The sequence below is a fragment of the Micropterus dolomieu genome, linkage group LG17 (assembly GCF_021292245.1).
Source record: "Micropterus dolomieu isolate WLL.071019.BEF.003 ecotype Adirondacks linkage group LG17, ASM2129224v1, whole genome shotgun sequence".
Classification (NCBI taxonomy): domain Eukaryota; kingdom Metazoa; phylum Chordata; class Actinopteri; order Centrarchiformes; family Centrarchidae; genus Micropterus; species Micropterus dolomieu.
In genome coordinates, this window is record NC_060166.1 from 39,062,205 (window position 1) to 39,077,682 (window position 15,478).

Sequence of the window (15,478 nt, forward strand, 5' to 3'; positions counted from 1 at the left end):
TCCGAGTCCCACAAACACTCTGAGCCGAGACACTTTTGTTTGTGCAGCCACGCAGCCACCGGAACTATGCGTTCTGCCGCTGCTGTGGACGTTTGGTCGCCTCCATCTTGGCCAATTAAGAAAACTACAGCCAATGACAGCCAAATGGGAGGTTCCATGCAAATTTAACGTTCATCAAAGTTCATGGGAAGAGAAGATATGCATTTGCTTTTTTAATGTTTAATTTGCCCTTTCGCTCGCATAGAAGGGAAGTGCACGGGAGGCTTTGGACCTGCACGTCAAGCAAATGGATTGGTTGATTCAGCTCCCGTTGGCAGGCATCTGTACGCATTAACACATAGTGGAATATAAAAGGAAGAGCTATGTGAAGTATCTGAGGGACCTCCGTGCACGTTCACCTACACGCGGCTCAGAGAAGTGCTGCTTGACCAGCGCTCGGTGATGCCACCGATGAGTTGGACTCAGCAGGATGGTGCATGTCAAGCTGCCAGCAGTGTGTCGGCTTCTTGGGAGAAACAGGTGCGTGTCGCAGCACAAGTCAGCGTGTGTTGCCCTTTAGAGGCATAAATGATGTCCTTCGGAGATAATATCCTTGTTGACTTAGAGCCAGCTGTATGATATAACATCCCACACTGTCAGAATTCAGGTGGTCATCACGGCCACTCCAGCTCCAGCTCCAGCTGCGGTTTAAAGGCTCCTGAACTGATGTCACAAGGAAAAAACTACAACATCAGACCAGAAAAAATAAAGCTAATAATTTTATTTTCAAGTTTTTATTATTAACTTTTTGATTTATTTACAAAGCAAACAGCACAGTACAACACACAGAAGCTGCTACGTGACACCAAGCGCAGAGACACAAACCTGGAACACATTTAACTGTGAAGACATTAAACTCAAGAGTTTCTCCCCAAAATGAGACACAGATATAAAATTCATACTTAGTCTTTTCACATTTCAGAGCAACAATTCAGAAGGAACAGATGTTCAATTCTTAAAAAAAAAAATGTCGGTACTTTTCCCTTTCATCTACACGTAACGGCCCTATAAACTAACTCAGCTGTGTGCTTTCACTGTGGCAGATATTTTGGTGTAACGAGCTTTGATTGTGGGTAATAAATTAAATCTGAAAGGCTGACACATTACTTTGATTTCATACACAGGCTGTAATTACAAAGAGAGAAACACATTTTTGAGTTGTCTTGGCTCTGTACTCCTGGACTACGGGAGCTAGCTGTCAAACATGTCCTGTGTAAACTGAATTTGTTTTTCTGCTGTAGGTCTACTTTACGAGTGCAGCTGCGTTATGTAAGACAATACAAATATTGGATCAGAATCTGCAGACAATACATATTGAAGACTTTAATATAGTGGACTGAGAGAAAAAAAAAGTTTATCATGTCATCCATAATTTTAGTCTCAAACCTTGCTGAAACAGACAACAACCAAAAAACAAACAAACAACCAAAATAAAACCCAAAACGTTTAATCTGATGTTCCTGATAAGAGCAAACAGACTGCGAGCGGCTGCAGGCCGACGGGAGCAGGCAGCAGAGAGGGAGAGTGGACTTTTCCCTGCGGCTGAACTGGATGATGTATGGAGCGTTTAGTCCATTCAGACAAGCCCCTGTCAACCCAACACACACACACACACGAGTGTGTAGTGCTCTCTATGACAGCAGCCATTATCGCTCTGAATGACCTGTACTGTGTGTGTGTGTGTGTGTGTGTGTGTGTGTGTGTGTGTGTGTGTGTGTGTGTGTGTGTGTGTGTGTGTGTGCAGAGCATCCTGAATCTGTGTGAGTTAGCAGACAGTGAAAGTTAAATTTCATCATTTGTGTGAGATCAAGCAAATAAAAAGACCATAGAGAGAAGTTTTGTTTCTGTGCACGAATAGATGTGCATGCTCTGGGGTTTTGTCTGACAGGGATCCTACTTAAAGTTCAGTTTACAGTTAAATGGAGACTAAATGGAAATGAAAGGTGACATGAACGTAGAGCTGAAACAATTCATCGATTAAATCGATTACTAGAATTTATCGACGCAAATTCTTTGCATCAAGGCTTCGTTTAATCCATATAACTTTATAGCACACGGTTTCACGCGGACATTTATTACTGCTGCACGACGTGCTTACGCTGTGTGAACACGTCATTATGATGGAGCTGTTTGCAAAGTGGAGGAAGAGAGAAAAAATTTGCGATGGCAGAAGAAGAAAGTGTCCAAAGTCTGGGATTATGTCAAGCTAAAAGAAACCAACAACAACTCCGTAATGTCACAGTGCGTCCACTGTAAAACATGAATGTATGTACCAAATTCAAAGGTGGTCCATCTGAAACCGCTGGATGAAAAGTCACTAAGGTTCATCATCTGGAAGTTAATATTTCAGTGCCAACCTGCTGCTGGCGCTAGAATAAAAGTCAGGGTATCACCAAAGTCAGGAGGACTCATCCTCTCTCTAAATGAAATGGCAATGAGATAATTCAATCTGGACCGGATAACCGACACTGTCCCGCCCAGAGCCATGCCGCTAGCACGACTAATACAGAAAAGGCAAAGGTGAAAAATACAAAGAGAGCGTTCTCTTCCAAACTGCCTCAGTCCTCCGTTCAGCCAGCTCCATCAGGCTGCTACACATGCTGGTTCGGTCGCACAGTCGGCTTGGTGCATCACCGCCTTAAGCATGTTTTATGCTACAGGAGTACCTGCGATGTGCACGACAGGGACGGTCTGTGTATGTCAAGGCTCAGCTAACAACTAGCAGCTCGCTAACAGGCTGCCGCCGAGGCGACCACACGGCGTCTGGATGCACACCAACATCAACAAGTGACGGAAAACGCTAAGAATGATTCCTGCGGAGGTGCAGCAAATCAGTACTTTCTGCTGCAAAAACACACAGAAAGAAGACACAAAGAAAAAGTGAAACAATAAAATCAAATCCTTCTTCACTCAAAATATACACAGTCCGTGTTCAAACTTTAGCAAAGCGCCAGAACTACCTTTAGTGACGAAGCGCAAACCTCCACAAGAAAGAGAAAAAAACTCCCAACAGCAGTGACGAGGAGCGCTCTTGTTGTGAAAACAAAATGTCTGATGAGACAATATTCCAAAGACCTTTCCGCATGTAGATGATGAAAAGGCAAACAGGCCGCCCCGGTAGCAGAGAACCTCATTATTTTGTCAAAATATACTGTATATATTTATACTTATTTAGAAATATAAATACAAACAGGCAGTAAAAATAAAAAGCATCTGTGAGCGATTTTACTCCCAGTATATTTACAATCAAGGCTTACAAAGCTCATAAATTCAGGGATTAAATCAGACACCGTCTTCTAAAGCAAACACTTGTTCTTTCATCCATCGGTTCATCTATCCCTCCTCATCCCTCTATCCTCCGTCTTATTTATCTGTCTGTTTACCAGACTCTTTCTCCATGTTGCCTCCATTAGTCCGTCCTCATCCGCTTTACTCCATCTTGGACATCTCAAACTTAGTCGTCAAGGTTTCCTGCAATAGAAAACACAGTTTGGTCATGGCAGCTGAGAAACCTTCACGGGGCTCCAGACTAACTTTTTCATTGGTTGCAACGCCACAAAATTTAGGGGCTCCCAAATTTTTCACACCACCACCATAACAGTATATTCTAACCTGCTGTCATTTCCCAAACACATTGGAGTCATTTACAGAACTATCAAACAGGAACACCAGCAGGTAAATGTTCACAGCACAAAGAAACAAAAATGGCCAAAACTTCATGATTGTGTGTGATTTAACTTACAATGACGCGCAGTTCCTCTACAGTTTAACTACATGTCGCAGCGACGCAGAACGCAAGAACTGTGACTGGTCAGCTCGGTAGCATCACATTTCCTCCAAGCTCCCAGGAAGTGCTCTGTGCTTTGAAGCCGGTTTTAATGGCGGCCAAACAAGCGGCTGTAAAACGGTGGATACTTTCTTTGAGCATCACAACCTCCACAAACAATTTAGAAAGTCTAGAAGAGCCGCACAATTTTTATCCGACTCCCATTCAGGGGAGGGCTAAACGAAGTTACAAAAATATAAATGTATGGTTACGTGCGTTGCCAACGTCATAGGTATCGGCGTCGAGTCGCTGCAGGAGTAGAAATCCTGCAGCCCTTCTTTGAGATGAGGCAGATTGTTAGAAAATGTTTTTCCTTGCACTCTGGAGCCCTGCTTTAGCCTGGTAATCTCTGTCTGTGTAATTTCTGTCTTAAATGATCATCACTGATCCATTTGGCTTTCTTTATAGCTCTTGTCTTATGCACAGGGGAGTTTCTGTAGAAATTACACTGTCCTCTATCCCCGTTACAGCCCTAATTATACTTGCTTTTAACTACGCATACGCGTACGCCAGATGTCTGTGAGGGATGACCCAGTCCTGGTCTGCCCCCTAGTGGATTCGGTTTAATCATCCAGGGTACACGAAAAGTACGCCGGCAAGTATGTGAACAGTGCCGTCTGCGACGCCGACACCCGTCTACGCTTTGTTAAAAAGCAAGTATATCTGGGGTTAATCCGACACTGAAAACAGTCCACAACAAATGCACATTTCCTCCTGTTTGAGTAACAGTTTCCGGCTGTTTTAGGAAATGACTGAGCCCTTTTAAAATGTATATCTAGTAGTGAACCATTTTTAAAGATTAAGGTAGGCTTACTTGTGATCAGGGCAACAAGGCAACGTGCAATAAACATACAAGCACCTTAGCAAATGCACTTTAACTTCGGTTCAATGGAGCAATGTGCAACAACCACACTTGCACTTTAATCCATGTTGTCAACGATGTCCTTTTTCTTCTGTGTTTATATTTTCCCCTTGTGAAGTACAACATGTCGATGCTTCTCGGGTTCTTGTTGTGTGTTTTTGTGATTTTTATGAAGCAACACTGCACTGTGCCCGAGCAGAATTCCCCCTTGGGGACAATAAAGTTAACCTAACCTAATTACAGTCCTGCGACCGCCACAGATACCAGATCTCTTTTGCATTTGATTTATTGATTGCAGTCAGCATGTAAAGAGAACTTCAACAAATCTAACAATAAATGCATCAGAAATAATAAATAAATGAAGGTTTTATTTAACAAATAAATGGCTCTGGACCACAGCTAAACTAAAAAGTGCTTTACATAAGCTGCCATAAGGACGTGAATAGCTATTATTTCCCCTTAATTTCATCCTCTAATAAGGGAGATTCATTACATTGTTAGAGTTAACTCCCATGTCGAACAGCCTGCTGTGGAAGGAAGCAATATCTTAATGTGAGCCTTTCTTCCATCCTTCCTTTGTCCTCTTTGACTCTTCCCCTTCTCTGCCCTTCCACCCTTCATTCACTCTTTCATTCCTCACTACAGCAGCGCTCAAAGCGCTTCATACGTTCTATGGATTTTAACATCTCCCCAGTGTTCACACAGCAGCTTACATAAGAAATTGATTTTACATAAGAGGTACTTAGTTGATTGCTGATCACTTAAAAACGGTTCCAGCTTGGAGATCAAGGAGTAAATAATTTCGGAAATGGTTGGGATAAACAGCCAACAGAGGAGACAAACAGAAACAGATTTTAAACGGGTAACGTCTGATAAAACAGATTCTGACTGCAGGAGATGATATAAAATCAAAGCTTTCTTATGTTTTCTTTTCAAGATGATCATTAATGGCTGCAGAAACACACACAGACGTCACATTGTTCTTCTCGCCATGACTACAGAGGATAAACCACAGTGTGATGTAACTGTGGCAACAACAGATTGTCTGCCGCCCTCTGCTGCTCACATTTACAGCTACAAAAATCAAGTGTGTGTGTCTCCTACAGACATATTCAGTGGAAATCTTGTCTGAGGACCTGTTCTGTAGTAAAAAGTGCCTCATTTGTGTTTAAGTACCACATTGATTGATTTACGATATTTTATTTACATTTATACAGACGCCCTCATTTCCTCTTCCTCCCCAGTGTTCACATGTTTTTGAATACATTTACAGCTTGTACTTGAGGTTGTATTTTTGAGGGTGTTTTTATTGTAGTTTACAGGAGATGTCCATCGCAACCTGACATCAAATAATATCTGAAAAAAGACATAAATACCTCCGTTACTGTGCATTTGTCTGTACATATTAGCTTACTTTTACTCTAAAACCGGAATTATTTTCAGGTCTGAGATAATAAGGTGAATTTTTAATATATACAGTATCTCACAAAAGGTGAGTACACCTCTCACATTTTTGTAAATATGCTGTAAATATCTGATTCTATCTTCTGTGAAGAAATGGCACAATGTAGTGAGTGTACAGCTTGTATAACAGTGTAAATTTGCGGTTCCCTCACAATAACACACAAGGTGATTGACTGGCCAAGCACGTCTCCAGACCTAACCCTAAAGCATCTGTGGGGCGTCCTCAAACGGGAGGTGGAGGAGCGCAAGATATCTAATGTCGCCATGGAGGAGTGGAAGAGGACTCCAGTGGCAACCTGTGAAGCTCTGCTGAACTCCAGGCCCAAGAGGGATTTAGGCAGCGCTGGGAAATAATGGTGGCCACACAAAATATTGACACTTTGGGCACAATGTGGACATTTTCACTTTGCGGTTCACCAGCGGTTTAGACATTAACGGCTGTGTGATGTGTTATTTTGAGGGGACAGCAGATTTACACTGTTACACAAGCTGCACGCTCACTACTTTACACTGGAGCAAAGGCTCATTTCATCCCCGGCTCCCCCAGGCTGCGTGTCGAAGTGTCCTTGGGCAAGATACTGAACCCCTAATTGCCCCTGGCGGCTGTTCCACCGGTGCATGAATGTGTGTGAATGTTAGTTTCTGTTTGAGCACTTAGGCTCAGTGAGTGAAAGCAGATGTAGTGTAAAAGCGCTTTGAGTGGTCGAAAAGACTAGAAAGGCGCTATACAAATACGGAGCATTTGTGTGAGGGGTGTACTCACTTTTGTGAGACACTGTTTATACATACAGTATATATATGTTGTTTTTTTAATGAAATTAATCACTTTCTTACTGCCTATTTGTGAACGGGTCATAAACTAACGAACTACTTCCTTGGAACAGCCACTAAGCCTCTTTCTACGTGAAGAAATCATGTGAAATACATTGAGACTTTGTGCTTAAGTTTAAGGCTCAAGTTACATAACGTTGGTGCGTCGGCCTCTGTTTTAGCTCACATGCTCGGGAAGGTGGTGGATGCATTCTGAAACCTCTCCGCTACAGGCCACTGAAAACTACACATGGCCCCATTAATACTTGATATACAACTTCTTTTTATTTAAACTGATTCTTTATCTCTGTCTTTGTCAGTTTTCAGTGGCGGCCATGTTGGTGTCAGAGTCCTGCTGTACATGATACTTTCCAAACTAATTGACATTAATCTTATTGTCTGTTTGCAATATCATTATGGTTTAATAATGACGTGAAACAGTAGAGTTACCTCATCAGAGTCCAGCAGGGGGGGCAGAGCGCTGTGAGAACGAAAAAGAAGACTTTCAGCATCAAAAGTGAATTCTATTAATTGACGATCACATCTGATGCGTATTTTTCAACATGCTGTCGCTGTCATGATGATGTCGACTTACACATCTGCCATGGAAGTCGGGATGTTTTCTTCTACCCATTTCAGATCCTCATCCTGGAAAAACAACGAGTAAAGAATCAATGTAGGACGTTCGAGCACATAAATGATATTCCACATGATTCCAGACAAAACTCATTACTGAGATTCGAAAATGAGTGCTTTATTTCTCTCTGGATAAAAAGGACTGCTGAATATGTGAACTGTGCCTCACAGAGAACACTATGAACGTCGCAGGAACCAATCACTGAGAGACAAAGATACAAAACTCTCTACTTCAGACAAAGTAGTTTGGATCTTTGTGCTGCTGTTTCCCGATTCCCGCGCATTACGTGCGTCGAAGCGTCGCTGCATCCGGTGTGGGATTCCCCCCGACAAGCTTCAGCTACAAGACCTATGTCTAAAGTTTGGAGTATTTCAGCCAGACGCTCAACAACGTGCTGCTCCGTGAGCTCTGTGAACCGGAAACAGCTTCACTGCAGCACGAACACGAGAAACAAAAGTATCCCGCGGCACTTTGTCTAGACGGCAGCACCGCAAATTCGGTTTACTTTCCGTCGCCACACAAGCACGGCACATTATCAGCATGAGGACACGTAGGATTTCTTCAAAGTCATTTCTGCCCCGCTGCCGTCATGGTAACGATATTTTCTGGTTATTTAACGTATGAGCGCGAAAACGGCTGAATCTGATTCCAGACAATCTGTGACTGTCTGGACAGTCTGAGTCCTTTCAGGTGTTCACTGATGCAGAAATACATTTTGTTATCATACTGCGTTACTTAATAATGAAATGAGTCCATGGCAGAAACATTTAAAGGTTTAAGTAAAGTAGCCTGATTAATGTCAGCAGTGACGTGGAAATTTGATTCATTTTAAGATTTGCTGCTATTGTCATTATTCTAATGTGCTTCATCAGGATGATTGAATAAAATATAGATTTATTGATTAGACATGTTTTTGATATTTAGTTTGGATAAGTTTGGCAACTTTTCCTTCTTTAGAATAAACGAAATTAGTCGTTAGATTAATCGACTTGAAAAATAATCGATATATACAGCTCTAGATTTCATTCATTCATTTCCCCGCCATCAACTTTCAAACCTCTTCCTGAGAGGACAGGCTGACCGGCTGGTTAAGCACCAATCAGATGATCGTACGCCATTAAACTTTTACCCACTTGATGGTGCCGTTTCACAAAGAAATGTTCTGGTTGGAATGGAAACGCGGCCGGAGAACACCTGGCTTTCTGTAGCTTTCTTTGGTCCTTGGGTAAAAGAAACTCTTTCCGTTGCTCACAATAACAGGAGGAACCGGACTAATAGATAGAACGTCTTCAAAGAGTTTATCACCAAACCTCCCAGGCTCTGCAAAGCAAACGACCTTGGCTCCCACCAACGTTCACGTGTTGCTTTCTGATCCTAAATCCAACGCTTCTGACTTTCAGCGATTTGAAAGAACACGATTAGCTCATCGTGAAGACTGCGATTTGAAATGTAGGTTAATTATCCAGCGCGTTTGACCTGTTTTAAACTGTCATGTCTACAAGTTACTAATTCACTCCGCTGTCATCCAATCACAGGCGCCATGCTTCTCCTTACAGACCTACTTACCAATCAGAGAGGGCAGAGGGCGTGAACGTTTCACAACAACAAAACGAAACTAGAGGACAACGTGCGAGATAATTAAATTAATTATGCACAAAACACAATTTCCATCGAGAACAGTCTTCTCAGAAAATGAGGATGAGGAAAACAGCTTTCAAATTAAAGCTCTGATTTTTCTTTTCACATGTGCATGAAATAAATACAATCATCTGACAGTGCGAACCGTCCAGCTGAGGCCCAATCTCCACCGGCTATCGTCTGACGGCGATTAAGCTTGTAGGGGAAAGAGAAGTTTCGGGGCTTTCAGCGTAGCCAGCAGATATCTGGGCCAAGACTTCCTCTACCGTTCATTGTTTCCAGACTGACTAGCAATCGGGAACCCATCGGCTACGGTCTGCCGACGACTTTAATGCAGATACATTTTTAAAAAGCCAATAAAAAGCTCTAGGGTTCTGAGATAGATCAACGGCTAAACTGTTGGCAGATGATAAATTCTGAATCCATATGCAGATAGGTATCTATCTATAGGCTTTACACCTCGAGGGAAGACGCCCAGCGTTGGTCTGAAAGTCGTCACTCACCACTTTGTTGGCTTTGGCCGAACCGTTGGTCTCGTTTTTCATGCCCCTCATTTTCATCCCCTCTGAAGAGACACGGGATTAAAAGAGACAGATTTTAGACACACTCGGAGGACAGAATGACATTTATTACCTTCCATGAATACTGAAGATGATTTGACCACACACAGTGCACGTCAACCAGGACTATTCACTTACAAATTCAATTGGGCCGGATTTTAAAACCAGCAAATGGAGATGGGCATTTTCTCACGAGTCGGTCTCATTAGGATTTTATTGGCACACTGTTATCGGTACTCCTTATCGGTCCAGTTCTTTATCAATGCTCTCATCAGTCCTATTTATTACTAAATATAAATGTGGTTTCTAGAGCAGTAGCAGGATTTCCAACAGCAAAGTAACTAATCTCTCACTGGAAAGAAATCAAATCAAATTAATCATATTCCTGACAGCAAACCTTTCGTTCTATTCTTCTGTTGACAATTTAATATCACGTTATGATATTTACCAAACAAACACATGCAGGAAAAGCCTTACAGTAACCGAACGTTTAAACCAAGCACAGGAGCAAAGGTTTAATCTTTCATCTTTAAATTTACTGATCATTTAAGAAGTGGCTGAGAGGCGATGTTAAACAGTGTGTTCCTCACCTACCAGCTAACTACATAAAGAAACAGGAGGGCAGTGAGGATGGTAGATGATACAGGGAGGGAAGGGAGGAAGCAAGGCAGTAAAGGACGAAGTTTTCTGACCGAAAGCCTCGTTCATCATGGGCTCCTTCTCCTCTTCCTCACTCTCTTCATCCAACAGAGGACTGAAGGCATACCTGACGCAGAGAGGGAGACACTGGCTTTACTTTGCACTTAAAAAGAGACAAACTGGTGAAAAACAGCCCTGACAACCCCCCCTACCTCTGGTTATTGGCTGACGGTCGCCATAGGAACATGATGACCAATAGGATGGTGGAGAACAAGAAACGCCAGAACGCGTCTTCTATCCACAGCTCCCTCCAGTCCTACAGACACACACGGAGACATCTTGGTTGAAAACACTTGAAAAGCTATAAACGTGTTCGTTTACAGGAAGAAGAAAGACTGAAGACGAGACGCATTTCTTTCCCCGCTGGTCTAAAAACACATTACCACAATTAAACTGTGCGTTTAGGCCAAAATATTCCAGCAAACTGTGGCAAAATGAACACCTGACTTTCATAAAACAACACTCCTGAAAGCACAACGGTATAAACCCTGTCACCTAGAACAGCAAGTGAATATACGACTCATTTTCAACCGCAGACTGAATGTCTCCCTGCCGCTATGGTCTGACGTTTGTATGAGTCAATCAGCAGAGTTGCTAAATGTTCATACTGAGCAACCAAACGTTCACCGACAACATATTTCATTCAACAGGTGTGTGGACTTCCTTTGGCGGGCCGTCCATGTATATACACGCCGACCATTATCTGGTATAATTACAAGATAGTTACAAGATGCGGTGGATATTTTAAAACAACAGTGAGCATTCCAGTGAAGAGGTCACTTATATTCACGAATCCTGAAGTAGGATTTCTGACACCCCTGAAACGGACCATTTCCTAACTTTGACGTTCGCTGAACATCTTGTCTGCCGACATCACTCACAGGAAGCTGCTCCAGCGCGGCGCACCACACGCTGGTGGAGACGCTGTCAGTTAATACACTTGACTTTCCAACCTTCAGAGTTTCGTAATTAGCATGTATTTTACTTTAAATGAGCTATGTGTCGTTAGCTGGCTGAGAGCCCACGCTGGCATTTCATTACCAATATATCCATATTTTATGTAATTCTCGGCCAACACTGGTGCTTAGGCATGAGCAGTGAAATTTAGTTATTTTGACATCAACATAGAGATTATCATTTCATTTTAAGAGTCTTTCTACAATAAGCATGAGACTTGTTTTCACTGGAATTCAGGAGTTATTTCAAATGTATTTACTTTTATTTATATCTCGCCAATTTATAACAAAAAGCATCTCAGTGCACTTTTTATATAAAGCAGGTCTACACAGTATTCTGTTTAATATTATTTACAGAGACCCTAAAATTCCCTTTATTGAACACAGATTACATTTCATTCACAGTCGACAGGAGCAAGAGGAAAGGAGGGATTTGCTATAAAAAAAGTTCAAACTTGAAATGATAAGAATTAGGAATTAGAGATGATGATGCCGACTGTATTTTAGGATTGTGTCTTTGGTTCTGGTTCAGCATTGTGTGGGTCTGTTCTGAGCGGTCCTGATGGTCGGCTGTTGTGCGTCTGACTTTCTGGCAGCTTTGCTGTAGAACAGACTTTGAGTACACATGTCTGTAGATAGAAATACCTCATTCTACGGTAATAAAAACATAACGGTTCATTATGTCTTTACACACCACTGAACACAGTTTTGGATATTACACTGCATTTCTGTCAGTAGATCCTCCTAAATATTACACACCGGACCTAGGGCTGGGCGATATGGCCAAAAACGTTATCACGATAAAAACATTTCTTATCATTCGATATCGATAATTCTCACAACATGTTAAATCATTATTTCTTTCAGGTTTAAAGGCTGACAGTTAATTATGTGGTTAAACTTTTCTTTATGGTCAGAACGTGACAAACACTTGATGCCAAACACTTCACAAATCTGAGGCAGATCATTCAAAACTATTATCGTTTTCAACAAATATGATTAGTTCAGGTTAGTTTCAGGCCTCTTTTTTCAACAAAATAAATATTTTAATAGAATAATTAAGAGCTAATTTGTCTGTGATGCAAATGAATTAAACCAAATATTTGATATATTGAACATTTATCATATTGTTATTGAGGAAAATTACACTGCAATAATTATCATTATTGTTTTATTGCCCGGCCCTAACTGGACCTTTAAGAGACTGAGAGGTGTAGGTGTGTGTGTGGAGAAACACAAGGTGAGCAGATTCAAGTAGCGAGTAAACACTAAAACAAGGTGGAGAATTAAAATGGTGAAATATACTCATTCTGTTTGAATTTAGGCAACTCAGAGACTCAAGTGTGAAATAAGAACCTAACATTTCCAAGACTGGAAAGAAATTTGCCGCTGAAGTCATTTCATTTCTTCTAATATGTTTTTGGCTAAACGGCTTAGTTTTAAATTTTTCCATGTAAGGAGGGTTGAACTGAATTTTACTGTTCATCATTTCTCAATTTAGCCAATGAATGTTTTTTTGTAAATAGAAAATAATGAATTAAACACAAAGTAATAAGTCTATTAAATATAACATTTTGTGAATATTGTGAGGTTATTTAGAATATTTTGATAGTAAAATATATTTTTTTAAAGTTTACACAAAATCCTGTTGATTTAATCCAAAATCTAAAGTACTTACAGACTGACATTTAGACATCCTGAGGGTCTTCGTGGCCCAAATGAGGAAGATGACTGACGCTGAAAAAGACACAAACACATGCAAGCTTTAAATACAAGATCCGGTAAATATCAAACACAAACAAGAGTATTTTTCGTACCTATGACGGCGAAGATGAGCGTGTTGGTGAAGTGTCTGTAGAGAGAGAGCTTCACCACGTTCCTCCTCAGCCTCAGCAGCTTCATCGTCTGAGCCAGACTTACAAAGATGTGACGACACCGTCAAGGAACGTCACCGAGCGGTCGAATAAACACGTTTTCATCTACAGATCACTCATTCTGATCAGTGCCCATAAACATACAGCTAATTGTTCTTGGTTAAACTTTGGTGAATTACATGACATTCTCATTGAGTGCAGAGGGATTTTGCTGGATACAGACTATATGCATTGACAGACAAAGCAGAAAACTAGACAGCATTTAAAAAGTGAGAGAAAGAGAGAGAGAACTCTCAGCAGTATTAAAAAGGGGGAAGCTGCAGTAGCGGATATCCACCAGCAGAGGGTAGAGTCGAGCACAGCTAGAGGAATAGCAGCCAGCAGAACTACATCATCTTCAGCCTGGACGGAGAAAGACAGAAATGACAGAAGAAGAAACGGTGAAAAGCAGAAGGGAGAGTACGGAGAGAATTAAGGGAGGAACACAGCAGGACGAAGGAGTGAGGACATGCAAACAGAGGGACGGAAAGAAAGAAAGCAGTCAGCAACTACAGGTACTTCTAACAACCTTGTGTTGCTCAGCTGGTCGTGCCAGGTAGGTGAGGTTTGCCCTGCATTCAAACAGTGCTGGAGAAGTCCAATTTTAAACGGACTGCGTTTTCATGTTTGTACAGTGTGAAGCGGTGAAATCAACCCACTCTACCGACAAACAGAACAAAACACAAACACCAAGAACGTCCTGGAGTCAAATCTGCAGAACATGCAGAAAGGAGCCTGAATCCAGACAGACAGAGGGCACTTGTCAGAGGGCAAACAGTCGTTGGTTGCGGCCCTACCCGATAACTTTCTCTCAGCACTGATAACTGTGACCGTCCCTGGTTTGTGGGAATGTTAAAGGGGAACTATGTATTGCTCAGACTTTGAGCTCCGAATTCAGACACTAATAAAATGACACACAGCGAATGCAGACTTGTATGTTAAAGGAGAAACTTTGTGTTTTAATTTAAAGGCAGAGCAGCAAGGCTGGCAAAAAATGACTATTGACTTGTGGGAAAATGTGCATTTTGTCACTTTAAGCTTTAATAATGAATCAAATACTGATCACAGATGAAGCTGCTGCTGTTAAAGGATATCCACCACACAATACAGGAGTCAATGAAGGCCAGCACTATGTCACACAAAAGTCTACTGCTGTTGTTGCTGTCGCCTCGATCCTGTAGAGAGAGACAGGTTAGACTCACACACATACATTAAAAATAAAATAATGGTATGTGTCATCCTCAAGCTGGTAGCCATCACCAGTTTGTCAGTCTGGATCTTGAAGTCCCGCAGGATCTTAGCTTGGTCATTCTCAACTACCTCAGGAGGTGTCCTCCATTTTGACCTTGGGACTTCCAGCCCATACTCATGGCAGATGTTCCTGTACACTATGACAGCTACCTGGTTATGGCGTTCCATGTACGCACTTCCTGCCTGCATCTTACACCCTGCTGTTATGTGCTGTACTGTCTCAGGGGCGTCCTTGCACACACACACACACACACACACACGTTCCTTACAGTGTTGACTCGTAGGATCCCCTCGACGATGGAGAAGATGAGGTAGAGCAGACTGACCCCGACTACTCTGTGGAGCAAAGCACCGAGTCTGGGCCTGGTGGACACACAGACAGGAAGGAGTCACACCAGTGATGATGACGTCAACAAAATTACCCTCAGTAACACCGTTTGTGCAAAATAAGCACCATTTTGTTGTCTGATAACTTGTGATAGGTAATTTCTCATAATTCTTTTTACATTTTATAACCAAAAGGATTAAAGTCAAGCAGGAAGCCAGCAGGGGGCGCCTTAAACCTGCGTCCTCTCACACAGACAGCAGGGGGCGCCTTAAACCTGCGTCCTCTCACACAGACAGCAGGGGGCGCCTTAAACCTGCGTCCTCTCACACAGACAGCAGGGGGCGCCTTAAACCTGCGTCCTCTCACACAGACAGCAGGGGGCGACTTAAACCTGCGTCCTCTAGCAGCCAGCAGGGGGCGACTTAAACCTGCGTCCTCTCTAGCGGCCAGCAGGGGGCGACTTAAACCTGCGTCCTCTCTAGCAGCCAGCAGGGG

General features: G+C 42.2%; 1 protein-coding gene across 1 annotated transcript in view; it reads right to left on the minus strand.

Annotated features, from left to right (window-relative positions):
* Positions 1-745: 745 nt before the first annotated feature.
* Positions 746-15,478, minus strand: part of zgc:162698 (Transmembrane protein 87A-like) — a 17,465-nt gene continuing 2,732 nt past the window's right edge. Inside the window, exons 4-13 of the mRNA XM_046074757.1 lie at positions 14,925-15,018; positions 14,499-14,579; positions 13,309-13,417; positions 13,170-13,228; positions 10,688-10,791; positions 10,529-10,602; positions 9,780-9,841; positions 7,597-7,649; positions 7,452-7,482; positions 746-3,510 (exon numbers count right to left, since the gene is read on the minus strand). Of these exons, the coding sequence (XP_045930713.1) occupies positions 3,469-3,510; positions 7,452-7,482; positions 7,597-7,649; positions 9,780-9,841; positions 10,529-10,602; positions 10,688-10,791; positions 13,170-13,228; positions 13,309-13,417; positions 14,499-14,579; positions 14,925-15,018 (709 nt within the window). The 3' untranslated portion in view covers positions 746-3,468. The remainder of the gene's footprint in view (positions 3,511-7,451; positions 7,483-7,596; positions 7,650-9,779; positions 9,842-10,528; positions 10,603-10,687; positions 10,792-13,169; positions 13,229-13,308; positions 13,418-14,498; positions 14,580-14,924; positions 15,019-15,478) is intronic.